The following is a 26,318-nucleotide window of genomic DNA, read 5'->3' on the forward strand; positions in this document are numbered from 1 at the left end:
TGCCTTGAAAATAGCTTTATTGTCCATAAGAAATAACAGTGAAAAGAGCTGGACATGTAACTACTTGCCTTCCATTTCTTACTTTCAATTCACGTTTTTTACTGTTGAAAATAATAATACTGAAAAAAAAAAATCAGCTTTTATACATATCCTGCTGGGATTTTTTTATGTTTCTGACTGGTAATATGTATGGTACTGATTTGATGTTAAGTTGGGCTAATAAATGTTCTAACATTTAAGAGCAGTGATATTTACTTGTGCATTGTTTTGACAATTCTGGAAATTGAACAGTGAGTACAAGAGCCTCCACATAATGAAAAGACGAAACGTCGTCTTAAGTGTTCCTTAAACTATAATTTAAAAAGAAAAGGCAAAACAACAACAACAAGAAAAACAAAACAAAACAAAAGCAGGTAATTTTCTTGAGAGACAGTCGAAATAAACCAAAGCCACAACTTGGAGAACTACAGGTCCTTTCCCTTTTTTTTCTCAACCTGCTCAGGATTGGTCAGACTGACGTAAGCGCACACACTTTTCAAATGAACAAACTTTGAACTTTAGAATATATCAAAAAACCAGCTATCCTTATGCAAAGGAAAACAGATTCTTTACAACATAGTCACAGTTTTAATAAAGAAAACCTAGCCAAAACATAAAAAAATTAAAGCACTTATTTATATATATTGACACTTCACATATTCAAGCATTTCTCCTCCATGGAATTTAGTTATGGCTACAGCAGAACGTTCCTCAGTGACCAAGGAGGCCCGTACCTACAGAGGGACACAAACACTGGTACGATTAACCATCTAGTGAACTCATCAGTTTAATATGCTTTCCAGCACTTCAGACAAGTCTGTGAAGTAATTTTACTAAAGATGACCTCACTCCTGTGATAAAATAAAACCTGACATAAAATGAGAAAAAAAACAACAACAACATACCTTTAAATCCCTCCTCAGGCATTCTCACTGTAAAACAAAGGAGACAACTCTATTTTAGAAAGTCAACGTGTTTCTATATAAAGTGATGGTTTTAGCAGCGAAAGCATGTCGGAAACTTTGCAGCCTCAGTTTTGTGTTGACGAGTAAGACGTGATCACGAGATGTGAACCAGTCAATCATACAGAACAACATCAAGGACAACAGGAAGTATACAGGAAGTATACAGGAAGTATGGAATCTTTACTTTTTTATGTTTGTTTCTCAGTAAACATAATAATAATTATAATACAAAAATAAAGAACTAGACTTGCAAGTAAGGCTTGTTTTAGTCATTGATTTTTCTATTGATTATCCTGATGATTGATTAATTGGAAAAGAGAACTGGCACATTCTACAGCCTTTCAATTGAACCACAAGCCTTTTATAGACAATGTTAAAAAAACATTAAAAGATACAAGTACACCAATATTTCAATATTTTATTTTAAATGAAAAAAATAAACATTTTCTTTCCTAAAATGCAAAAACATAGCATTCTTTTAGTAAATTTGAACCAAGTGAAGCTGAAACTGGGTTTCTTGTAGAGTTGTGGGTAAAACATGATTACAGACAAAAGTATTTTTTTAAATATATTTTGTACAATTTTGACTTAATTACTCCTCTGAATGTTTTTTTTTTCAGAAATTTGCATTTATTTGAGTTCGTAATTCCAGTAAACAATTAATCGATTACTTTACCAGTTTAAGATTACTTTCATTATCAAGTTGTCACAATTAATCCCATTAATTGCTTCAACCAAGAAAAAAAAAAAAGAAAAAAAAAAAGCACACTCCAAGGCCAACATTTGTGTCACCGCCAAACTTTTCAGCATAAAATTATACACCTGTACATCACATGAAGTCACTCACCTTGATAGGCATCATCCATGGCAGCATAATCTGTAACTGGTTCATCAGCCTGAGAAGAGACAAAGGTGATGATGAAACATAGATTTGATAGTTGCTAACGTTCCCAGTCGTGAAGTCATGAAGCAAATCAAACCTTTAAACAGATGATGCATTCAGGGATAACGCCCAGGCTGCCTAAAGTGGCTGAGTCGTCCGTGAGACTTTTCCCGTCGATAGAGAGGTTCTGGTCGAATGGAGCCACAGAGAAGGCGTGCATAATCTACAGTCACACACACAACATGGTAGCGTTAGCGGTGCAGAACAGGCCGACGCAGCACCGGATTGTGCGGTGGGAGGCCCTCACTTGGATTTTCAGCTCTTTTAGTGTCTGGTTTGCTGAAACGATGAGTGCTTTCTCTCCTCTGAGTTTCCTGTGGCGCGTGCTCCGTCTGATGCTCCCTGGTTTCATGGTGTTGGTGACTGCAGGAGCAGCCACCGCTGCTGCGGTGCTGTCGCTCAACTTTAGCCGCTTGGCTGCGTCTTGGGCCTGAAGAAACAATTTTTTGATTTAAAGCTATGAATGGATGAATTCAACATGGTAAAAATGGATCTCTAATTACGTGGAAGAGAGGGGGGATGAGGATCGGGACGATGTAAAACAGGGGTGTCAAACTCATTTTCATTTTGAGGCTATATCAAAAATCTGTATGTTCTTAAAGGGCCGGTTGTACCAGAATATCATAAAAATATCAATAAATAGCTGTTCCTCCAGGATTTTGTGATTGTTTTGGTGTTTTTTTTTTTTGCAATCAAAATTGCAGATTGTATGGTGCCAATTTAGAAATGTTTATCATATTCGTGCTAATGTATGATGTTAAATGTGAGTTTTTATTACTCACCATATCAGTCACAGACTATAACTTAACATTAAGAAAGGCTGAGGCAGCAGTGACTCACACTCAGTGTTTTTGACCAATTTTGAGAAAGTTTGCAGTAAAATCAGAATTGTGTGAATTTTGCAGATTTGTAAAAATCTGCTAAATTTTCACAAAACTATTAAAAAGACTGATTGATGTAATCTGGAGTCCAGAGGGCCACATAAAGAGCTACAGTGGGCTAGATTTGGCCCCCAGGCCCTGAGTTTGATACCTGTGATCTAAAACATTCATGTATGTTACAGCTGTCCAGTTACCTGACTGAAGTCTGGGTCTTTCTCTCCATCCACCTTTGGAAGCTCTTCCCTCTCCTCTTCTGCTTCAGAGCTGCATGCATTCAGCTCTGGGGCGCCGTCTTTAGCCATCTACGTAGAGGACAGTGTGATAAAGTCAAATATCTGTACACTAAACCCCTTACAGAAGACAGTTGGTCCTTTTTAGAAGCACATTGATAAAATTGGCCATGATTTCCTTAATTTCGGGATCGGCCGACACTTAAATGAAAAACTGTTCTCATCTATTTCCACAAAGGTCTGAAAATCAGCCATTGTTCCCTTCTGCTCTGATGTGAAAGGACCGACAGATCCGTCCACCAGAAACAGTCACCCCACTGTCGCCAATTCAGTAAATTTGTCGTTATATTTAGCAACTTTTCAGAGAAAAAATAAAATAGACCAAAACTGACAGGTCAGGCTTCTTGAAGATCGGTGATCGGCCAGGAAACTGCAATCTGTGCAGCTCTTGTTCTTAATCAATGAACTGTGGTAGTTCAGGTTTAGTGTGTCTTCTGTGTGTGTGCTTCATACTGTTTTGTCTTCAATGACTTTGCGGACGTAGACAGTAGCCTGGGTGTACTCTCTCAAGTCCCTCTGCTGTTGGAACAGGAAACTCTCTCTGCATTCCCAGCACAGATCTAAATCCAGACACATTTGTATAAAAAATATGAAAGATCCACAAAACAGAGATATGAGAGCTAAAAGGTTTTAAAGCTGCACTATGTGACTTTTATAAAAGATGTTTGTTTTTTTTACGTCTGTTAAAAATATCACTATGTTGTGACTCACTTTATTTGTAGTAGCTCCACTCCCGACCAAAAACAATCAATGAAAGCCAGGAGGAGGGTCTTAGCGCTGTCAATCACCCTCATGTACTCGCTGCTAAATGTGCTAATGGCAGAGAAACAATTAACAGTTACTGGAAAACTGTTTAGCCACTGGCATTGATGGCCATGCTAACTACCTTAGCATTCAGGCTATGCTAGCTGCAGCGTAGCAGAGAGCAAGGGGGGGTACGTGAACCCGGAATGAGCAGCGCCACACAAGATTGTGATCAACAGCACTAAGACCCTCCTCCTGGTCCTGATTGGTTGAATAGTGACAGTTCCAACAAATATGGATAAAAAAACGTTTTATACTGCAGCTCTTAAGCCTAGTTAAATCCAAAAGTGCTGCCTAAACTGGAAAGAGAGACATTAATGGAGTTGCCTCATGGCTCTGCCAGCTGGTTATGAAACTAGAAATAAATGCTACTTTTTCAGATCAAAAAGATCATAAGTTTATCTTGTTTAAGGTGGTCTAAGTAAAGTACTAAAAAGTAGTGGGCTTGTCACAATATTAACATTTAAAATGGTAATTAAAATACAATTTTCAAATCCACAGCAACATTTTCTTTGAAGGCACAGGGTTCTTTCTAGTTAAGGTAAAACAAAAAAAAGATTCATTACAATATAATACTATTCTAACCTCCTTAATTAGGGCAAAAGGAATTAAGAAACCATTCAGCCCTCGTTCAGAAAAATATCCAATTTAAAAATGTCACTTCCTTGATTGGCAAAACGGTAGACAGGATAACACTTGTTATAAAAGTCAAGAATCGTTTCTTGGACATGGAGGAAAGTCTTACCAGGCTGGGTGGTGTACTGCATCATGGAGCTCTCCGTCTGTCTCACACAGTGGATTGATATCGGCTTGTCAACAATGAAGAGTCTGCTGATCACTTCCCATTCGCTCGGCCACAGCAGAGCTATACTGTGCAAAACAAACAGCACAATGTGAGAACGTTGCAGTGGGCAGTAAAGGCTCCCCAACAGTTTATTATTAGTTTTCTAATAAAAAGGAAAGCAACAGATTATTATTCTTATTATCCAGTATCAGCTCAGGATGAGTCTAGGTTCACAAAGCCCTTCCTTTCGTTTTATGTAAGCCACTGCTGCAGGACGAGCCATCAACTTTTAACGTTTGAAATGTGAATAAAGGCTGCGACTACTCAGTGAAAGTAATCCTCTGGTTCTGCTCTGCATCCAGCAGAACCAGAACCAAACACGAAGAAGCAGCATTCAGCTTCTGCGCACCACACATCTGGAAGAAACTTAAAGAAAACTGCAAAACTGCTGAAACACCGAGTTCCTTTAAATCAAAGCTAAAAACCAACGTGTTTCAAGCTGCCTTTGATTAGCAGTAAACGGGACATCGATCAACATATTTGATCCGTTTTGATGATTTTGATGATGGCATTTGACAAAATATGTTTATTGCTTATTTTCATTATGGGTGACTAAATTACATTTTATGTTTAATTAAGCACTTTGTATAGCCTGGTTGCTGAAATGTGTTATAGAAATCAACTAAAACAGCCTATCATAGGTTGCCATGGGGATAATTATGACCTAAACGAGACAGTTAGTACTTCAGGGATCAACCAAGGAAAACCAAAATCCCATCGCTGCTTCATTTCTGAAATGAAATGAATTAACTAGAATATTTTTTAAAAACGGCTAAAAGTGCTAACCTCACTATAACAACAGGCTTATGGAGTTTTAATATCAAACCAAACATATCATTGCAAATGTAGCGGTTGTAGGAAGAATCACACCGGAATCACTCTGGAATCAACTCTGCGTTGTTTTATTCCTGTTCAAAACAAGAACATTTTAAATACAGCAGCTCCTGGGCTCCGGATTCTCCCCAAACACCCTCTCCTCAGCGCAGCTTGGCGTGAACTGAGGAGGGCAGCGGGAACACACAGGATATAACGCAGAAACAGGAAACAAGAAAATAAAAGCTTCTCCGCCAAAATAAAATACAATTCCAGAACTAAGAAAAGCAAATAAAAATGTTTTGAGAAGGTTCATAAAATAAAATAGATTATAAATAAATAAAATTAACTCAGCTACACAACTTAAGTTTGACGAGTGTGTTTACCTGTGGATTATTCACTGTGCTGTTCTGTTACTAGTTTTATAGAACCTTAAAATATTTTATGAGTATTGTCTGAAATAGCGTAAAATACAGTTGATCATCTGGAGTCGTCGTTCTTTCGTTTGTACTTTACATCCCACGACTCAAAGTTGGATTGATCTTTTTAAGAAGTACTCAGCAGTAGTTCTTCAGACTGTTTCCGTCACCAGTTAATCAATAAAAACGAATTAATAGAAAGCCCTATTAAGGTCATTTTAAGTTTGTTTTTAAAGGAAACACATTCAAGATGTGACTGATCAGAACTCACTGCTGGGCCTCTCCATTGATTAGGGAGTCATAGGTGAACATGAAGCCGCCGTGAGGACAGAGAAGCAGCGAGTTGCCAACGTTAGACACCGGAGAGGATTTAGTGGGTCTCCTAAAAAATAAAAAGAAGAAAGTTCATATGTTGCTGAGAAACGAGGGGAGAATTAGCCACATCTGTAAGCAAAGAACAAGAACAAAGTTATCACTAGGTGAGCAGCCTACTCAAACATTGTAACAGTTAAATTTATCTTAATAGTAGTTCATTTTTCACAGTTAGACAAGATAAGACAGACATTTTCCTTTAATGATGAACAACACCTACCTGATAAATTTTCTCCACTCTTCCACAAAAAACAGAGGGACTATGTAAAGTTTATCTGTGCCCTGGAGGAACCAACCACAGATGTTTCAGTGAGCCACATGAACTGGAAATCAAAGCCTTCGCGGCCGACAGCTCTGGGTTTTACCTGCGGCCATTTGGTCAGAACCGGCCGGTTTTTCTCGTGGAACAGGTTCAGCAGCTGGTTCTTCTGCTCGAGAGCCATCATCTTACTGACCGCCTCGTTGTCCTTTTCCTCCTGCTCCAACGTCTGGCAACACAGGCGCAAAAAAAAGAAAAGCTTTCTAGCACTTCCAGCTACTGAAGGAGCAAGATCTGATGATATGGAAGCATCAAAATGTTTCTCGTTGAGTTGACGGCACTAGCCAGTTGCGGCCGTCATGACTGCTTTGATGAAGCTGCAACAGAAAACGCCCTAACTACAAACTTTGATTGATAATATATACAATTATGGAATGTTGTTGTATAAAGGGTATAACATTTTAAGACCATTAAAACACTGATCCAAACCTACAGAACTGATTGAGGGTGTGTCTACTTTTTACAATGACTATAGGTATCTAGTAAGTGCTGATATTTACCCCACAAAATCCCTCTTCAAAAACCCTAACTATCCTTTTCTCCAACCCAGTCAACCTTGATTGAAAGATGCCATAAAATGAAGTACAATTCTTATTGTACTTATAAGCTAACCATCAAATGTATAGAAAACTTAATAATTCACAGATGGATGGATGCGGGAAGATGCAGACTGAAAGTCCCCTACCAGACACTGCCGACACGACTCCTGCATGTGGGTGAACTCTGGGGCTCTGGGGAAGTATTCCCTCAGCTTCGTCCACACTTCAGTAGATACCAGCTTCCGCTCCGTCTCCAGGATACTCAGTGCTCCTGGCGCAGGCGCAAAAACACCGTGGGAGGGAATGCGTGATTGAAATGTCAGCTTCAAATATTTTGACAAAAAGAAAAAGTGTTACTGATGGAAGGTAAAGATTATTTTTGATGCCGGTGTTGGGGGAAATACCATGAGTGCAAACGATGTCTTCATTGAAAGTCTTCGTCTCATCTTCAGCTCCCCCAGTGGCCTCCATGCCAAACTCTAGGAAATAAAAACAGTAACAAAAAAATTCAAACAGTAGGCTGGACTCAAACAAACAATATTAGGCTGTAGGCGTCACCTACTGATCAGGTAGAGACATTGATTTGTCTGTTTTGCTATTTTCTATCAGAAACTTTAGTGAGACAGAAACGTTTTACTCTGAGCTCCTATCTGTATACCTGCTGCTGATGTCACTTTGTTCGAGTTATGATATATCTATTAGATCAACGTGTTCCGATTCCAGTTTGGTTAACAGACAACAGAGAAGGTAGCAAACATTAAAAGACCGGAGAAGCTTGCAGCCATGTCTTACTGTTGTTAGTGTGTGGTCCCTGGCCATTGGTCTGGCCGTTGCTGTGTTTGCTTTCCTGCTCATCTTCTTCCAGCTGTTCCAAAGCCAACTGCCTCCAGCTGCGCAAAGACGGCTTACCCACCCAGTAGCCATCACTGCTAGAACACACAGCGGTATACATTAGCAATGAACACCTTAGGAACTTTACCTAACTAAACTTTAAGTGTTGCGTGGGCTGTTTTGCTACCTGGTTGTGCGCTTTACTAGATTTGAAATTTCTTTGTAGTCTTCGTCTAGTTGTTTTTTTAGCCGCAGCACCCTGCATCGCTCACTGACACAGTCTCTGCACAGAGAGGAACCTGAACCGACAGGCAAGATAAACTTAAACATGCAAATATTATTCTCAAGAGATAGACCAGATCCAATATGAATTGCTTTAAAAGGGCCAAAAAAAAAATACCAAGAATGTTAAGCTGCTTGAATCATGACGAAAGATTAGATTATTTTCAGAACTCCTCTTACTTAAGTGACTTACTGCTACAAAAACCTGCCCAGCTGCCGAATTAGGCATTAAAAACAGTCCAGGACTTTAGTTGAGACAAAACAATGTTTCACTAACCATCAAGTCTTGGCCCACCGCCGTAGCGCTCATATAGGAGTTTTGCAGCTTCCAAAGAAACCCTCTTGATTTCTCCCATATTGTCTGGGTGGAGTTTTCCATGGGAGCAAAGAAAGATGGAGTTGTCAATTTCCTTGGTTGCAGTTGAATCGTCGAGCCACTTCTTCAGCCATTCCAGTGGGAGGAACTCATACAGTTCTTCTAAACAGGGAAAACAAAGAAACACATCAAGCACAGAGAGACTAATTCTGGAACTATGTTTAGTTGTAGCTTCATGTGCTACAAAGCAGCTTTTTGTCCCCGTTTAAGGATAACCTTAAATGATGTATGGAGGACAACAGATGACCTCTGGTGGTGAGGAGGCTGCATGAGCAAGTGTTTGGTGTAATATAAGGCATATTGCTGCTGCCTCTGAGGTGAATACAAGGCTGGATGATACGGCTGAAAAATCTATCAAAATGTAAGCGTTTCATATCAGTCGGTACCGATAATTGTCCATACCAATAGTTATTAATCAGTTTATTTGTTTTAAATATCTGAAATACTGGCAAACTGGTGACGTAACCTTTCCCGTTTTTTCCACAGTTTTTGCTCTATGTTGTTGTTTTTTTTTATTTCTAAGTAGTTATGAGGCAGAGTGGGGAAACCTGAAACTGCTGCTGCACAAGTTACTCAGCGGGTTGTTGCTAGGTGACAAAAGAGTGAGTGAGTTGGATGATACCACCAACCTAGCTTAGCTGGCTGTGAGAAATTGAGTGGAAAAGGCCTTCCCCCTGCCTACATCTCCCAGAATCCTGTGCAGATTTTGGATTGGAGTTCAGTGAATATTCTGTATGTTCAATATTCAATAAGAAGTGTTATCTATTGATATTGATCACATCGTATATATTGTTATTGTTTTATTGTCCAGCCCTGGGTGAAGTTAAAATCTGAAGCATAATAGAAGCACCAGCATCTACTGTCAACCGTTCAGACTGCATATGGCTTTCAAAAAGTCATGACCATCCGGGGAATTGTGCCAATGTCTTCTTTTTGGACAAGTCTCTGTTAGTTGGTTGTTGGAAGATATAGGAGCTTCTCTGCTCTCAGGTACTGTTTCCATAGTGTTTAGATTTTTTCCCAGACAAAACAAACACTGTACTGTTTCAATTTATATTTACCAAACAAACTGATTAATATAAGTAATTAGACAGGTGGTCTGGCAGTGTCCCTAACATTTGGCAAAACTTTATATTTCTTTTATGAAAAAACATTTTCAACACTCCATGGATCACAGAGTTTTTATTTTTTTGGAAGGTGTCTGAACAATTTCACTACTTTGAATTTTATCTAGTTTTGCTTATATAGCACAAATTCATTGCAAACATTGAAAAAAGAATGGACAAATATTTTTTTAAAAAGAAGTCGAAATGACATATTTACATATACTGGTAGGCAATTAAAGTACTATTTGTAGATCGTCCAGTTCACTGCCCTTGCTCAAGTACATAAACACTACTCACAAAACGTTAGGGATGGTTGGCTCACAATGAACTAAAATCAGGTCAAGTAAATTAGACCTTGAAATGTTTAAATGCAACTCTACAATTGTTCTGTGTTTCAGTATTTATTGCACTCTGGGAACACCTGCAGGAACATGGGTTCCTTTAAAGGACAGCCCTGAATACGACTAACTTTTCATATGGTAAGCGTTACTGTACATTCACTATAATGCACGAGATCTTTCCAGGCATCACTGTCTACAATAACTCTTTGAAGACTTTGGATTAATGTGTTACAACAACATTTCATTTCCCTGTGGGATCAATAAAGTTTCTTTGAATTTGAATGAGCGACACAAAGTTACAGCACAGTATTTGAATTTGGTAAAATACACAAATGAAAAGGTGTATTGGAGTAATGTCTTCCATGTGTTGACCTGACTTCCTCTTTGCTACACTGCTCACATCTTAGATTAATCCGAGTTGAGTCACAACCAGTGTGAATGCTTTCTGTGAAGTGGAGTTGTTAAGGAATGTTGTTACCAACCATCTTTTGCAGGTAAAAGGTCGTAGAGCTCTTTCACCTCTTCATGCTTGGCCCTGCCCTTATCCACACTCTGTTTTCTCATGTGGGCCATCTCCATGCACCACTCTTCAAACTTATGGTTATCTTGGTCAACCAACTTCTGAAGGAACGCTATTAGCAAAGATACAAAAAAGTTACATCAGAAAACGGAAAAAAGAGACATAACTGAAACTTTTGCTGAAAGCAAAGTAAAAAAATTTTATTTTTAAATCGGTTTACATTTTTGTTTTGTAACATCCATAGGAAAATTAACTACTTACAAGGGACCTCAACGTTTGCCCTTGAGGGATTTGAACTCTCGTCTTCCTGGACTTTATACACTAGCATGTAGGCGTTTCTAGAGCAGTGGTAGCCTTTACTGCATTTTGGTTTGCGTGACTGCGTTTTGCCCGTCTCGGCTAAACGAAAACAAAAAAACGTCAAGTAAGAGTTTGTGTCTATCGACATGCACTCCACTGTTAATGCAGGCAGACGTTCACATATACTCGTCAGATAACACGTTACAAAGAGTACTCTGATTTTCTAGAACTGGGATACTCACCAATGTCCTCCTCGATGCCAAGTTGCAGCTTCTTTCCCTCCATCTTTTCTATCTCTTCATCGTTGAATTTGTACCAGTCTCCGGTAAGAGCGTCCTTCACGTGAGCTATGTAGTGTCCCGAGTAGGCGCTGATTCCCCGGTGGATCAGCACTGCACTCAGCTCATAGACACATTTCTGGTCTGTGGGGAAACAGCAGCAGCAGAGCTTGTCATACTTCAGGTGCATCAACTGAACAGATTTGTTATGGAAGGATATTGCTTCCTCAGAAAGTATTTCAAATCTGGCAGGCTATGAATGTACCTACATGAAGACCCTTCTGAACCTTTCATGACTCTGGATTTACAGAACTGTCTCACAATTCCTGCTCAAATGCTAAATTCCACAATAAATTGATTGATGGACAGCTAAAATAAAAGCTTTTCTGCTATTTATAACCTGTGTCCACATCTTTAATTTTTGCTCGGTGCTCCCTTTTAGACATAATATATATATAGCCATTCCAGTTCTCTTGTCTTTGCACGAAGCCTCTTAGTCAGAAGCACACAGACATGCAGCATTCTCACTTCACAGTTGTCGAAAGAAAAATGGGAAACAAAGATGATTTTCTAAAAGGTTACATTTTCAAAAGAAAAATAAATCAATTCATATTTCATTACAAATGACAAAAAAGGTCAATTTGAAAAATGAACAAAACCTAGGAATTTGAAAACAATGATACCAGATTGCTGGTGCTGGACATCTGAGGGAAGCTGTAGCTAAAAACCTTTACCAACGCTAATAAAAGCTAACAAAATACATCAAAACAAATCTGCATTTAAAATGGAGGAACGTGAAAACAAATCATGTGGCCCATTTCAATATCTGAAAGCACAAACATCATAAATACCTAGTTTTTGTTCCAAGAACGGTTCCATGTCCAGCTGCTCGGGAAAATTTATGAAAGTGTTGAGCTTCTTCTTCAGACCCGTTTGTCTGTATATGAAATCAAACAAAAGTTAATCGGTTTCCTTTAAAAAATGATCAATTTAACTATTTTCACATCTGGGTATCTATAAACAAGTCTGCCTTCTTCACACGCACCATTTAAAAACCTGGGACTGACTGTGGGGTTGAACTGAAGCCAGCGGAGCACACAGTCCAACATCAGGCTAGCAGTTCTTTTTATTTTGCATGTGGCTCCAAAGTAAACGCAAACTAAATGGCCTGAACTAATAAAGCACTTTATCAAGTCAAAGGACTCAAATGCTTTTACACTATATTCAAAAATTCACCCAAACACATTGATGGTGGTAAGCTAGCAAGTGAAACGTCTTGACAAGACAATAAAAATCTAAAAGTTGACCTCCAAAGTCAGCATGTTTCACTCATTCATTTCCATGTTTCCTTCCAACTCTGTTACTGACCTGTCAAAGACAAAGCGCATGAGCTGCAGGTTGAGGGTGGGAGGCAGGCTGTGCAGTCGGATCCTCCGGGTGGCGTTCTGTTTGCTCTGGCAGTTTTCACAGAAGTACCGGTTCTCTCCCTCCAGTTTCTCTTCCTACAAGGTCACAGGCAGAGGGATTAAAACCCAACTCTGGAGTTTTCCAGCAGGCACACAAACGCTAACTTCAATGTCATACTATTTATTGGATGCATCCAATTTGATATGCGCTGATGATTATTGCTTATTTTATAGCATATTTTCTAAATACAAACATCATAACCTGTGCGATATGGCATATGCTGATTTGTTTTGTGATGGGTGGCAGTAATGATATACATCACAGATATTTTGGTATAAAACTTACAATAGAAATGACTAAAGCATATGCTAATTGAGTGGATGTATATGTATATATATTTTATTCTGACCTGTACTAGACGTCAATTACTTAATTCATCTGTTCTTGAAAGTCTAGATCAAACTGAGAACAGAAATGAAGCCACCTTTAGGAACTCAGTGATGCACTCAGTGAGGTTTTTGTGGCCCTGAATATTCAGCTCCAGCTCATAGAACCGCGACGGCAAAGTAGATGACCTTCCACACTGATTACATCTGGAGACAAAGACAAAAACTTTGCATGATTCTTAATAAAGTCACAAAAGTCAAACAAGCATTTTGCCATGGAAATGGCTTCTATAATTCAGAACAAATGGGAATTTCCAAAGCTTTCACAATGTCGTTTAGCACCTTTGTATATTTTGGCTGACTGCTGCTGCCTTCAGCTTTTTTCTTAGGAATAATATGAACCAAGTGCTCAAAACTAACAAATTGAACCAATCGGTTTTCTTTTTAATCCTGTTTTTTTCACTAATGTACAGGGAATATAGACAAGTTGAGAAGCTTCTTTCACTTAAACCATCGTACAGGTATGTAGCTAAAATAATTCACTAATATGACTGAAAGTTTTGTCAGATAGTGTGTTTAAATAGAATCAAGGTCCAATTAAAGAGGAACGTTGTGGTGTTTAACCCCATCTAAGCCAAAATTATAACATCCTATGTATCCATTCACTGGATTTTCATGTTTTGCTGTACAAACATTTAAATATGGAGGAATTTTACAGTGTGGTTCTTACTGTCCAACAACAGAAATGTGACTTATTTTTTAACTTACTACTCTGTCTTTTTGACACCAGTAGATATTTTACATTTTCCCTGTTTATTGTGAGCCATTTTCTCCTGTCGACTTGAGGAACTAGAGTGGGCTGCATCACTGAGAGGCAGTGAGGTCATCCGCAGTCTTCTGACTTTGGAGACATTATTAAATAAATCTCTCCTTAATGTGGGAATTTAACAAATATAAATCATTTTGGTAATTCTAACTACCCTAAAACAAGAGATGTTTGGTCTGATTTAACTTCAGACAGTGAGGGAAAAATGTGTTTGTGTCTTTTTCATCTGAACCAAGTGCTTTGATTGTGACATTAACAAAGGAAATATATTTTTCACATCATGATGCAAAGTCAGCTAGAAGTTCACAGCAAAGGGTCCTACTGTTTTCCACCTAATGGGTCTTTTTAACAGATATTTTTAAATGTCTTCTATTGTGAGAGCGGGAAAAATTCAGAAACCATCTGGGCTGAAGTTGGCAAACAACGAACACCAAGTCACTCGTCTTATTTTGGCATAGTGTCAAAATGGTCATGTCTTATAACAGTCATTAAATACAATATAGTAAATAGTAAATACAACTTATGGCCTCAGTTGCTTGAAATGCACAAACAAATCTTTTTTTTTATTTTTTTTTATTTGAGGAACTAAAAAATTACTGGCCTTACATTGTAACATAGAAGAACTGTCCACAGAACTGCTGCTGGATGAGATTTTGCAAGTTGGGATTCTTCTCCTTGGACAATGTCTCCTCCAACAGAGACAAGAAAAGATTGGAAAACTCCTGGGCATCCTGGAAATAAAATATATATTTATATATTATTATAAGTAACCAAACTGATGTTTCCAAGCTGGGTGTCTGCTCAGTGATTCTAAAGTGTATCGGTAAATTAAATTGATCTTGAACATCCAGTCAACTTTTCTCTCCAGTGCTTGTCAGCCAGTAGTGGAATACCTGCGTTTCTTATCAAATTTGTAGCGAACATAATGCAGAAAGCACTGCTGTAATTTATTACGTGTCGAAAGTAGATCAACATTTGAAGTGTTCCAAGCATGAAACTAGTTTGGCATTTCTGAAATACACAGTTTGTGTATGACTGACCTGTTGCTGTCCCGTATCCAGACCCAGCGCTTTGACAAGTCCTGACGGGTCAATGTACTTCCTGTTGCTGTTTTGCAGGAGTGCAAAGAGGTACTGCAGATGCTCACATATGGACTGGGGCTCATAATCTGAGTGAGTTAGATAGAGAAAAGACAGTTAATGCAATCTGCCAATTCAGCTTATTTTCAACTCTATTTCTTTAAATAAGAACATTAAAGAGAACATGCTCTGAATGCAGCTTTTAGATTTACCAGAATCAATGTTGTGTTCCTGCGCCCGGGAATTTTGGCACTGATAAAGGCTCCTACGAAGCTCCAGGTTATGGAACCACACTTGCAGGAATGTGTTGACGTAACATGTTGCACCCAGGTTGGTCAGGCCAACAAATATGTTCTGGAATGGGGCAGAAAGGGTTAATTAGAGTATTTTCTAAAATGATTCCATGAGTGGCACAATCACACCCTCTGAGAGAACAGCTGAGTAAATATCAACAAAGGGTGTGTAACTTTAAAAAAGTACCTTTTCTCTGCGTTCTGAATTTGGGTCATCAATATTATGGAAAGTGTTTTCATCAATCTCACCCAGCCACACCTGTTCCCCAATACCAACAAGACAGTTGGGATTCCCTTTACAATTCCTCCTACAAAGAAAAATCAGCACCATTACCTTCCTTTTGTCGATTTCAATGTAAAAGAAAAAAAAAAAAAAAAAAAGCTTGATTCTCTCATAAGTGGAAACTGCAGTATAACTGAACTGAGATGCTCTTTAGATTCACTAATCTCAACAAACTTTGTAATGAACTTTACTATGCAGTCAGACGCCATACTTCAAGATCACACAAAGGCAAATTCTGTGCAGATTGTGAAAATAGAGCAAACAGTAACAATCTATCAGAATAAACCTTTACTGAAACTGGGAGACATAAATCACAAAGATTCCGTGGAAAAGCGATGGGACAATAAAAAAGCACATACACGTTGCAGTCTAATAAAATATGCAGTGTTCTTGTAGAAAGGTTCCACTAAACAACAGATACGAGTTTACAAAGAAATATGCAAAAAGAACAGAAACCAAAACTTTGACACATCAATACGGAAAACATTAAGTCGAAGAGAGAAAGTGCTGCTTTTTTTTTTTAAAGCTATACAAAACAGGCTCATTGAGATGTCCACTTTAAAATTAAGTTTGCTTCTCCACACACAAGAATAGCTTAACATGTTCATACTGTACCTGCAGATTCCTCTTTTGCAGGCTGGGATATTGATCCGATATGCTAGCTCTATGTGTTCCTGCTTAATGTCTTCTGGTTTTACTGTTTCCACCCAAAGCCAAGCGGCTTTCTCCAGTTTCACTCGAGGTGCCATTAGCTTAAGATAGAATTCCACTAGCAGAATCGGAAAAGTTTAAAAGGGCTAAACGAACAGACAAATAGAAAGAGAAACGATTTAAAAATACCCAAACTGTTCCCAGGATGCTAACACAGTCAGTTAGCTGAAGCTAAGTTATAGCATGCAGCTCAGTAAGAAGTCCTTCTATCAGTATGCTACTTATTTTTAGCCAACTAATACAGGCCAGTTTTTACTGTCACAACCAAGTTACAGTTAACAAACCGGACATACATCACATCGCAACAATACAATAAACATTAAAATAAGATAACTACCAACAAATAGTTAAAGGAAGCGTCTCCGCTGAACACTAAACTCGTGAAGTTAGCTTGCTAGCTAAAACGTAGCTAGCCCGACTGTTTGTACTAGCAACAAGACATTCAGTTTATCGCAGTCTGACGCAGATGTAAATAATTTATTGTGTTAAGGATACATATTATCGAACCTCTCATGCGTGTAGCTGCTTCATCAGTACATACATAATGGGATATTACATTTTATTTGCGGTTTATTTTAGATTTAGCGCCCTTGCGTCAGTTTATAAATAAATAATTCCTCCGCTCAAAATCAACGCGACGTCAACAAGTGACGCGGGCGACGTAGGATAAAAATGGGAGCAGAAGTACACACGTAAGTCAGTTTAACAAAACCTTAACTTCCTGGCTTGTAAATTTGCTTAGAGTTCCATTTCCATGTCAGTTTTAAAATAATCCATACAAAATTACCTGCAAAAAGAAATAAAAAATAGCAGCAAATTCTAAAGCCCTCCTATGTTTTGACTCTAGGGGGCGCAATTACTTCTGTAAACATCAATGGTCTTTATAGTTAAGGCAACTCAAACACAAGGTAAAACAAACAAACCAACAAACAATCAAACAAATAAACAAACCCATAATCAAAATTTAGGTGAATTTTAAACATTTTGTTGCATCTTTATTTGCAGCGTGAACTAGATTTCAAAAGCAATCAGCCATATTTGAGTGGCTGGAGCTTATGCATCCCGAAATTAGAACACTGTAAAAAAGTTCAATATTTTTTGTCACTCAGAAAATGACACTCATATGTCATATAGATTCATTTCTCATACAGTGAAAGATCACAATCCTTAATTTCTTGTAATTTTGATTATTATGACTTATTAAAGGACTCAGAAAATTAGGACATTAGGTCAAAAAGTTAAGTATTCATAACTCATGGTATCACACCTTAATGACTAATCAAGTCGAAACACCTACACAGGTTTCCTTGGCCTCTGTTTTGGGGGTCATCTAGTGATTGAGTCTCACTGTCCTGCAACCTTTGGATGTGTCCCTGCTCCAACCCAGTCAAATGAATGGTTAATAACCTTTGCAAAATGTTTAAATGTCATTTCCAGTCAATTTCTTGCTCTATCTTTTGTGTCTCTTGCATCTGTTTCTTCATTTTGAAACCTAACCTGCATTCTGGTTATGATCCAGCAGCACAAGATGTAAATAAATGACATTTTCCCAGATTTTGATCAGGAGTGCTGTTGGGCTTGTGGATATTTAATAGCAGTTCTGGCAACAAAGGAACCTTCAATAATATAACCACATAAACAATTAATGAAAAACTTTTTTTTTAAATTTTTTATAAAATATTATACAAATGTAATTTCTAGTGTTAAGTATTTGAGGAGACCTAATTTATTCCTCCCAAAAAGGATAAAATCCCACTCATCATTATGATGAGATTTGACTGACAGTCCTAAGCATTCAGAATCTCTTTTCAGTGCAAACATATCTTGTTTCACTGTAAAATGTAAAAGTAAAGTGTACTCAAAAAGAAAAGTGACCTGAACTCATTCCAGCTTACTCTGTTGACTATACTAACTTAAACTTAGCAAAGACAACTTTCTACTGAGGCAAGTAATCAAACTCATCAGCAGCAAGTAACCCGAACTTGGAGTTATGAGTGAGCAAAACGCATCTGCATAACCAGCAAAAAACTCGGCATCATTCGGCAGCTCTCGTTGAACGCACATGCGCATTGGACACTGACGAGTGACGACGTGTTTGAAAGAAACGCCAAACTGTCAACAATACGGCGGTTGCTGCAGCTAAGTTTTGTCACGGTAAGTCCCACTGTTTTTTAGCAAACTTATATTCGTTATCTCGGCCATATAATTCATCCGTAAGTCCAGGTTTTGAGGTTAACTTTATGTGTAATGATTTAGCGATGCCTGGGACTAACGTTAGTCTAAAAATATCATGTTTATTTAGTGGCAACAAGATGGAGCGGCAGAGCAAAAAAGCTGTCCGGGCGCAAAACAAAAAAAGGAAAAGGGATAAGGATAAAGATGTTGGGGTTAAAAAGCCGCTGTACTGTTATAGAAGGCTTATGATGAGTAGACTGCCATAGGTGGGACAGCTGTAAACTGTAGGAGAAGCAGCCATGATGAAGAAGTGTAGGGTCACCAGATTTGGGTTTCTGAAAAGGAGGACACTTTTTTTGTTGGCGGGGGTAGAATCGGCGGACACACATGCGCCAACGGGGTGGGGGGTAGAACCTGCTAGATTAAGAAATCGGCAGCACATGTGTGACATAAAGTGCTGCGATTTCTTTGCCATACAAAGAAACCTGGAATGGAGTAGTGGAACGGAGTGGCAATGTAATCACAATGCACTGTAAGCTATGTAATGTGTTTTGAGGCAGTTGACCAAAATCCCGGACGATTTTTAAATTCCCCCCGGACATTTTTTTAGGTCTGAAAAGTAGGACATGTCCGGGAAAAAGAGGACGTCTGGTCACCCTAAAGAAGTGTTATGTTGATATGTAATTGTGGTGTTGCTTCTATTGTTGTTAGGACTGCAAAGACCCAGACGTCTCTCACACACCCATTGGGATCCTGACCATCATTCCTGAGGACAGGCAGGCCTCCACTGACTCACTGCACCTCCAGTCTTCAAGTACTGCCATCATTTTGGAAGGAAGTCTTGTCATGAATGATCTTGGGAATCTTCCACATGCCATGTGCTTGCTCTTTGGACTTATTTATTCTCTGAATTTGGAGTACCCTCAACAACTGAAATACACCTTTGACTTCATCCAAAGGGTGCTTCTGTCACTTGGACATAAATCCCTAAAACCAAAAATACAATCACTCAAAAATCTTCTGATGCAATGAGTGAATGTGATGTGACATTATGGATCAACGTTGTTATTGTTATTGGAAAAGTGATTTTTATTTCTTGTTTGATTCTTTTTTTGTTGGAGAGAGCATCATTGCACTTTGCAGACTACTAAATGGTTTTATGTTAATGAGGAGAAACATTACTTCACTTCACTACTTCATTATTTACTTTATCAATGTTATGATAAATGTTGGGTTCTAGTATTGAGAATTGAGTTTTGTTTCACACCAGTCAACAAAGACATTTAAGCAGGGATTCTCAAAGTTTTAAAGACTGAGGGCCATTTGAAGGATTCAATATTAGATTGAAGGCTACCCTAGAAAAAAGTCGTGTCATTTTTCCCCTAAAAAGTCTGTGGAAAACTTTGTTTCCAGGTTAGTGTGTATGTAACCACACTTGAGAACCTTGTATTTAAGGTAAACTTGTTTAATTATTAAACATTTTTTTCCATTCAAACTGTCTGTTGGCTCTTCGTTCCAATAACTTAACACTTTTGGTTCATCTTACTTGAACATATCAAGGCAATCGGTTTCCTGATATTTTGCAAGTAATGTGAACTCTTAAATGTGTAAGTATAACTTATTTTTATGAGTACTGCTTAATTGGCATAACTCACAATTTGAAGTAGTCATAATTGACATTTTATAGTCAACTTTACTAATGATTTTGAGTTAACGGCACTCAAGTTTACTGCCATTGCATGAGTTGTCTGAATGAATATTTTACAGTTAACCCAATTAATGATTTTGAGTTAACGGTACTCAGGTTTACTGCCTTTATCTGAGTGGTCTAAACATAGTTATTTTTAGCTACTTTACTTGAAGATTTTGAGGCAATCGGTTTCCTAACTTTTTTTAAGTAAAGTGAACTTATTACTTTTTACAGTGTTCCCCGGGGAAACCACTGGCCTATAGGAAATACGGTCAGTTTTGAAGAGAAACCCTCGAAGTGAAACGTGTGTGAACCTGGAATAGCTGGAAACACACTCAGCGCTACTCCGTTAGTCTAGAACAGCACAAAGTGCCTCATCAAGCAGAGCTTGCTGTTGCAGAGATCCCATTGGTTGTGTGATAAAGTCAACAGGGTAGTTATGCTGACTCGCTGTGTCATAATCACATGGTCCGTTTTTGCCGAGCTGTTTTGCCTGGCTGCAGCTGTTCGGTCCTGAACAGCTTATGTGCACATGTGAAAATCTACGTTCAGTAGAGGATCGTAGAATAACCAGCGGATCCAAAAGAGCAATCCAAACGACCACAGCAATCCAGTTTACATGTAACCGGTTCACTGCAGGTGACCGTTTCTCCACTGAGGGACGGTAAATGTTATTTCTACTCTCTTCAAAACATCAGGAAGAGAGACTTGCATATCTTCAAGCAAACACTATAAATCATTTTTTTTAAATGTACCGAAGGATTATCATCATTATTCTGCCATTTATAATGCCATTATTTCTGCCATTCTGCCATGTGCTAGACTGGCCTAGTCAAAGTCAAAGTTGGGATGCATTGTAGAGAGTACTGACATACGTATATATATATATATATATATATATATATATATATATATATATATATATATATATATATATATATATATATATATATATATATATATATATATATATATATATATATATATATATATATATATATATATTCATGTTTTTTTTTTCTTAAACTCAAAGAAAACAAATTCATATTCATTTAAAAACAGCAATACTAATGTTTTCACCCGGGAATAGTTCAGGAAATAATATTTGTTGGAATAACCAGGTTTCCAGTGGGCTCTTCATTTTTTCCATACACCTGTAAATAAAACATGGCTACCAAATGAGTCACATAGAAAAGGTGTCTGAATAATGTTTTGAGACCAGCTGAGAAGAAATCTTGAATGAAGCATATGGAAGCAAGTGGATATAAGGTAGCAACGTTTTCCAAACAAAAGCGCCCTCATGATAAAACCGTGACGCAGTTTGCAGCCCTGTACACGTTTTCAGGCCCGCGAGGTGAATGAATGAGACTCCGCCCCGCCCCGGCCATAAAGGGCCGCGGCAGTGCGGGACAACTGGCACACGCGCGGATACCTCAAGTCACCGCATCTGCCACGCTCCACAGGTAAGAGACACATTTAAAAAAACTTCCAGCTGAGGGTTTTTGAATAAGATATAGGCTACATATATATTAATATTGTTCAGTGTTCGCATCCTTGTGTGTTGTTTTGTTTGAAAGTGTCTTAAAACCTAAAGGCTCTGATAAGTTATAGTCTGTAGTCAGCAACTCGGGGGACCAGTTGCTTCTCTGTATCAGGACAACACAAAGACAAACTCTGCTTTTTAAAAGTCGTTTTTATTTCGTAGTTAATTTTCTATTGCCTTAGCCTTAGTCATTATGATTTAAATTTCGATATAAAGTGTGTGGCACCATTGAACAAGACAGTCTGTAAAGGATTTATGCAGCTATTAGGTGTTGAAACTCGTTTTTTTCGGGCGCCTTTACTTGGTAATATAATAATAAAACAACTTTAGTTGTGTTGTTTTGCTATTAGTCGAACGAAAATCTACTCATAATGAATTATACAGGAAAGATTCAGAACTACATACAGCGGGATTGTTCATTTTTTTGTATCACGCCATCTCGATAATAGATGGTAAATTTAAAAAAACATATATATATATATATATATATATATATATATATATATATATATATATATATATATATATATATATATATATATATATATATATAAAATCAAGCAACACTAGTTTGTCACACTATATATAAGGTAAACATTTCTAATATTTTAAGGACAGAACTGAAGAACTGTGATCTGGGGGTCAAATAGGCTTTAATCTGTTCCACTGTACAGGAGGGCTGGAGAGGACTGAGGGAATGAATGGGAGGATTAGTTAACCAGCTATTTATCTCTCTAATCCTGTACTTTTTTGAATCTGTTGTAAGTGATAGGTACAAATGAGCTTTACTCAGTAGGAACTGACCTGTCTGCAGCTGGTTATATAAACAGCGATGGGGTGGGATGGGGTACAGGTACAGATTAATAATTCTGCTGAAAACTGGATTGAAACCAACATTTGTAAAATAAATAAATAGATAAGTAAGTAAATTGGCAGTTACTTGACTTTATTTCTCAGCTTTTCTTTGACTCTTCGACTGAACAAATTGAGCTCAACATTGATTTGCAATGAATAGATTTATGGACGTCAAACAATTTACGGAACTACTTACTTGCCCAAATTTTTATCCCAGCTCATTCAGGTGTTCCCAGGTGATAAGGGACACATTGTCCACGCAGTATGCTCTAGGTCTGACCCGGTGTCTCGTCCTGGTGGGACATGCTGGGGGTAAACCTCCAGAGACATCCTGATCAGATCCACAAACCACTTCAGCTCCAAAACACAAACAGTATATTTAGATAATATAATACTTTCAGAACTTCCATGATGATCATGCTGTCAGAATAAAATTAATTTTTATTGGTGTAGTTTATGACAGAGGACTTTTGGAGTGGAGCTGTCTCTGTGCAGTGTGAGAACTGCTGGTTTTGCTCTGCGTCCTGCAGGAGTCTACGGCAACGTCAGAGCCAAGATGGGGCGGAAGGAGATCATCTGCAGCTGGAAGAAAAATGTCAGCAACATCAAGGATGTGTTCGATTTCAAAGGAAAAATGGGATCGTAAGTACTTCTGTGCTTCAGTGACTTAACACCTGGCCATTTATATTGGATATAAACAAGCAAACTAAACAAATTAAACACAATCTTCATGCAAATATGCTTTTCCCCTTTTTACATGGCCGGTCTGGCAGTTTGGTCCTCAGAATAGTTTTGTTTCCTTAGTGCCAAGGAGAAGCACAACTGATTTACTTTCACAAGTGGAGCATTACAGCTTTTCCTGTTATGCTCCACTTGATGTATAACAGGAAATTTGTTAAAAAAAATGTTCACAAATCTTTTACAATTTGTAAAAAATATATTACAAATTGTTTTGGGTTTACTTCAAATGTAATGTACACTTGGATGGAAAAGAAAGGGAGATAGGTGGGGCAAAAAGAAGAAGGAATGAGAGTAGAGGAAAGAAGGATGAAAGGAAGATAAGATAATGTCCTAGAAGTCTGCTTCCACACCTGCAGAAAACCATAAACAACATACGGCGTTATAACACAACAACGCCGCTGACGCCACTGAAAAGCAATCTGGTCTAATTAGTACAAGTATTTAGTAGCAACCGCAGCCCAATTCAGACACACTCAGCAGCGTGCAATGCAAAAACAGAACTGACTGTTCAGATATGGTGATCATCAATGAATCTGTTTTCAACATTTTTTAAAGAAACTAATTCATTTCAATTTAAATTGAGCAGAAAAGACTGTTTTGTCTTGTTCTTTTTTCTTTTTTTTACACTTCCTGAGTGGCAGCACCTCCTACTTTAGCATAACAGTTTAAAAGCACTAGAGAGTGAAGGTTCCTCATCAGTGAGAATACTCTACGTTGTTAAAACGTCTCTGTTTATAGATGTTGTAAGACTTTCAACCTGATGCCCTGCAGCTCGGTGTTCCTTTGTGCTTTCATAACCTGCACAAGATACAGCAGGTAAACCTACAGAAGCAATGTCAAATATCTTCAAGACTTTACAGCCAACACCAAATAAAATCAGCCTTTTATAAAGGGTAGCTCAGATGGTTGTCACACTGGATGCTGCAATACTTCAGTATTTTTAAATAGCTGAGATGAAGAAAGCTTGAGTGGAGAAGAGTGGAGAACAAATACACTGTAGGAATAATGTAACGATATTTATTGGGATGAGTTACCAGCTCATCAATAAGCCACTGGTCCACTAGGAATGACTGGAGGAATCAGTAGCTAGTAGGGTGTTTTTCTCTACATTGCTTTGCACTGAACTCAGCATCTGTTCTGTAAAAGTGAAATCCATGTATCAGGAGCTTTTATACAGAGCTAGTTGTTAATTCTGTAAGTCATGACCCAAAACAGAGGTGCCCATCACCCTGAACAGGTCGCCGGTCCATCGCAGAGCAACACAGAGACAGACCAGACAAACAGTCATGCACACACACACACACACACACACACACACCTAAGAAAATCGGCTTCTCAGTCCGACAATATATCTCCATGGCAACCATTCAGCTGTGTAAAAGCTTCGGTTTCGTCTGGGTGGACCGAATGAAGCTTCTCATCAGAGCTGCAATTTCCAAGATTCGGAGTTTGCACATGTTCAGAGCTCCCCTCCCACACATTTCTCCCCACTCAGCTCCTTCAGACTAGCCAGCAGCAATTAGCAAACACCTGGTGAAACTGCACATCTGCTGAGCTCGTTATAGGAGCTGCTTCTCAGTTCAGTTCCACTTGTTTATGCTATATGCAAACAAACTAAACTGAACTAAGCTAATTGTGTTTTATTATTGAGACGTCTTTTGTGTTCAAGCTTTATGGGACTTCTTGTACCAACATCTGAAATTTCCATGAAATGTGAATATCTTAGCTAAATGCTACAAAGTATGATATCATGATCCAATTCCTCACATCATCATGCATTTATATTAATCAAAAACATATCGTAGCTTTTGTTGTTACGATTAAGTGGCCCTTTTGTATTTAAGGCACTCATCTGAACACTGAGACAATCAGCACAGCCGATCAAACCCACTGTAACAAAAAAACAAACAAAAAAAAACTAACAAAAAACTGCCTTCACTTGTAATTTGCATCATGTGCTTCATTAGCCCAGATTGAGACTGAATGGTAGCTTTGTTAGCCAGGACAGTCACCTGGAACACGCAGTTGACAGGTGTGTGGATGAACTCACTCCTGTTGTTGAAAGCTGCTTTATTGCACATTTCTCACCCGGCTCTGAATGTGTCCTGTGTGCGGGTGTGTGTGTGTGTGTGTGTGTGTGTTGTGCGTGTCTGAGAGCTTACGTCACAGGAACTGAGCTGGAACATCCTAGCACAACTTCATTAGAGGATTAGGAGTCTGACTGAGTGTATGAGTCCGTGCTGAATGAGTGTGAAGCGAGGTAGTCGGAGCAGAACCAGGTACGCGTTTTATCCAAGCAGTCCATTTCAGCTCGGGATGCACTTCACTGGCCTCTGTTTATGTGTGTGAATAAAGCTGTGAGAAAGGATTTCTGTAGCTCACGACTGTTCCTCAAAGCCTAAAGAGCACAAGCGGAATTATAGACATTGCTCGGAAAACTTAGCTGCAAATTTACAGAATAGTTCTGTTTGTTCTTTTAGTCACATTTAAATGTTTCAGATCAGCAAGCGATGTTTTATATCGACAGAACGTAAAGACAGATTGCAGCGTTCAGTGATGTTATGTCAGGGGAAAAAAAGCTTTCCAAGCCAACCTGGCCCCTTGTGAAAAAGTAAATAATCTGTACACTTTAGAGGTAAACAGAAGGGATTTATAGATTTAAAAAATGTGTCTCATCAAGTCCACAAATATAGTTCTTAAATGTCAAACATATTTCTGTATTGGAAAAGAGAAAACAATAAGAAAAATCAGTAAAATTAGTATTTTTATGCCACTTTATCAGAGTCTAAATCAGAATACATTGCAAACACAAAAAGAGGTAATGACTTAGTAAGAACAATACTGTGTATAGTTTAGTGTTAGTGTCACCAGAATATTTGGATTGTAAGGTTGATGTTTGGGTAGGTTGTTCTGGTGCATTGAATGGGTTTGGCTAATGATTCCTGATCATCAGGCTGTAACCCGACTTTGTTTTAACTAAAAGAAACTTAACTTCATTGATAATTACATTAATAATAAATTAAGAATCACAATTATTAAGAGTCGCATTAGCTAAACATTGTTGCAA

The 26,318-nt window shown here is 38.2% G+C and overlaps 2 protein-coding genes across 8 annotated transcripts in view; one reads left to right on the plus strand and one right to left on the minus strand.

Moving 5' to 3' along the window:
- On the minus strand, positions 1-16,896 carry usp48 (ubiquitin specific peptidase 48). Of its 7 annotated transcripts, none has more exons than XM_044121459.1 (28): positions 16,755-16,896; positions 16,152-16,333; positions 15,441-15,561; positions 15,173-15,314; positions 14,922-15,049; positions 14,488-14,612; positions 13,154-13,262; positions 12,631-12,764; positions 12,114-12,199; positions 11,227-11,406; positions 10,946-11,083; positions 10,647-10,796; positions 8,619-8,819; positions 8,247-8,358; positions 8,021-8,154; positions 7,633-7,707; positions 7,375-7,499; positions 6,736-6,858; positions 6,591-6,652; positions 6,270-6,380; positions 4,668-4,792; positions 3,572-3,678; positions 3,023-3,130; positions 2,195-2,377; positions 1,985-2,110; positions 1,852-1,900; positions 945-971; positions 1-773 (listed from the first exon to the last, which is right to left on the minus strand). In XM_044121459.1, exons 2-28 carry the CDS (start codon positions 16,283-16,285, stop codon positions 751-753), a joined length of 3,138 nt encoding a protein of 1,045 aa, XP_043977394.1. In that variant the 5' UTR covers positions 16,286-16,333; positions 16,755-16,896; the 3' UTR covers positions 1-750. The 7 variants fall into 7 exon arrangements, 6 of the variants coding, with proteins under 6 accessions (XP_043977394.1, XP_043977392.1, XP_043977391.1 ...); XM_044121457.1 differs by having other exon boundaries at positions 8,021-8,157; XM_044121456.1 differs by having other exon boundaries at positions 8,021-8,157; positions 8,619-8,816; positions 16,152-16,305; positions 16,743-16,847.
- LOC122833688 (calcium/calmodulin-dependent protein kinase type 1D-like) overlaps positions 16,889-26,318 on the plus strand; it is a 21,108-nt gene continuing 11,678 nt past the window's right edge. Inside the window, exons 1-3 of the mRNA XM_044121473.1 lie at positions 16,889-16,939; positions 21,458-21,575; positions 23,041-23,152. Of these exons, the coding sequence (XP_043977408.1) occupies positions 23,067-23,152 (86 nt within the window). The 5' untranslated portion in view covers positions 16,889-16,939; positions 21,458-21,575; positions 23,041-23,066. The remainder of the gene's footprint in view (positions 16,940-21,457; positions 21,576-23,040; positions 23,153-26,318) is intronic.

This window comes from Gambusia affinis, linkage group LG07 (assembly GCF_019740435.1).
Source record: "Gambusia affinis linkage group LG07, SWU_Gaff_1.0, whole genome shotgun sequence".
Lineage (NCBI taxonomy): Eukaryota > Metazoa > Chordata > Actinopteri > Cyprinodontiformes > Poeciliidae > Gambusia > Gambusia affinis.

Coding starts and splice junctions, on each gene's coding strand:
- usp48 (XM_044121454.1), bottom strand. Junction 4,793..6,269: donor ATCAATGGAGAGGCCCAGCA/GTGAGTTCTGAT, acceptor TGTTTTGCACAG/TATAGCTCTGCTGTGGCCGA. Junction 3,131..3,571: donor AAGTCATTGAAGACAAAACA/GTATGAAGCACA, acceptor TCCTCTACGTAG/ATGGCTAAAGACGGCGCCCC.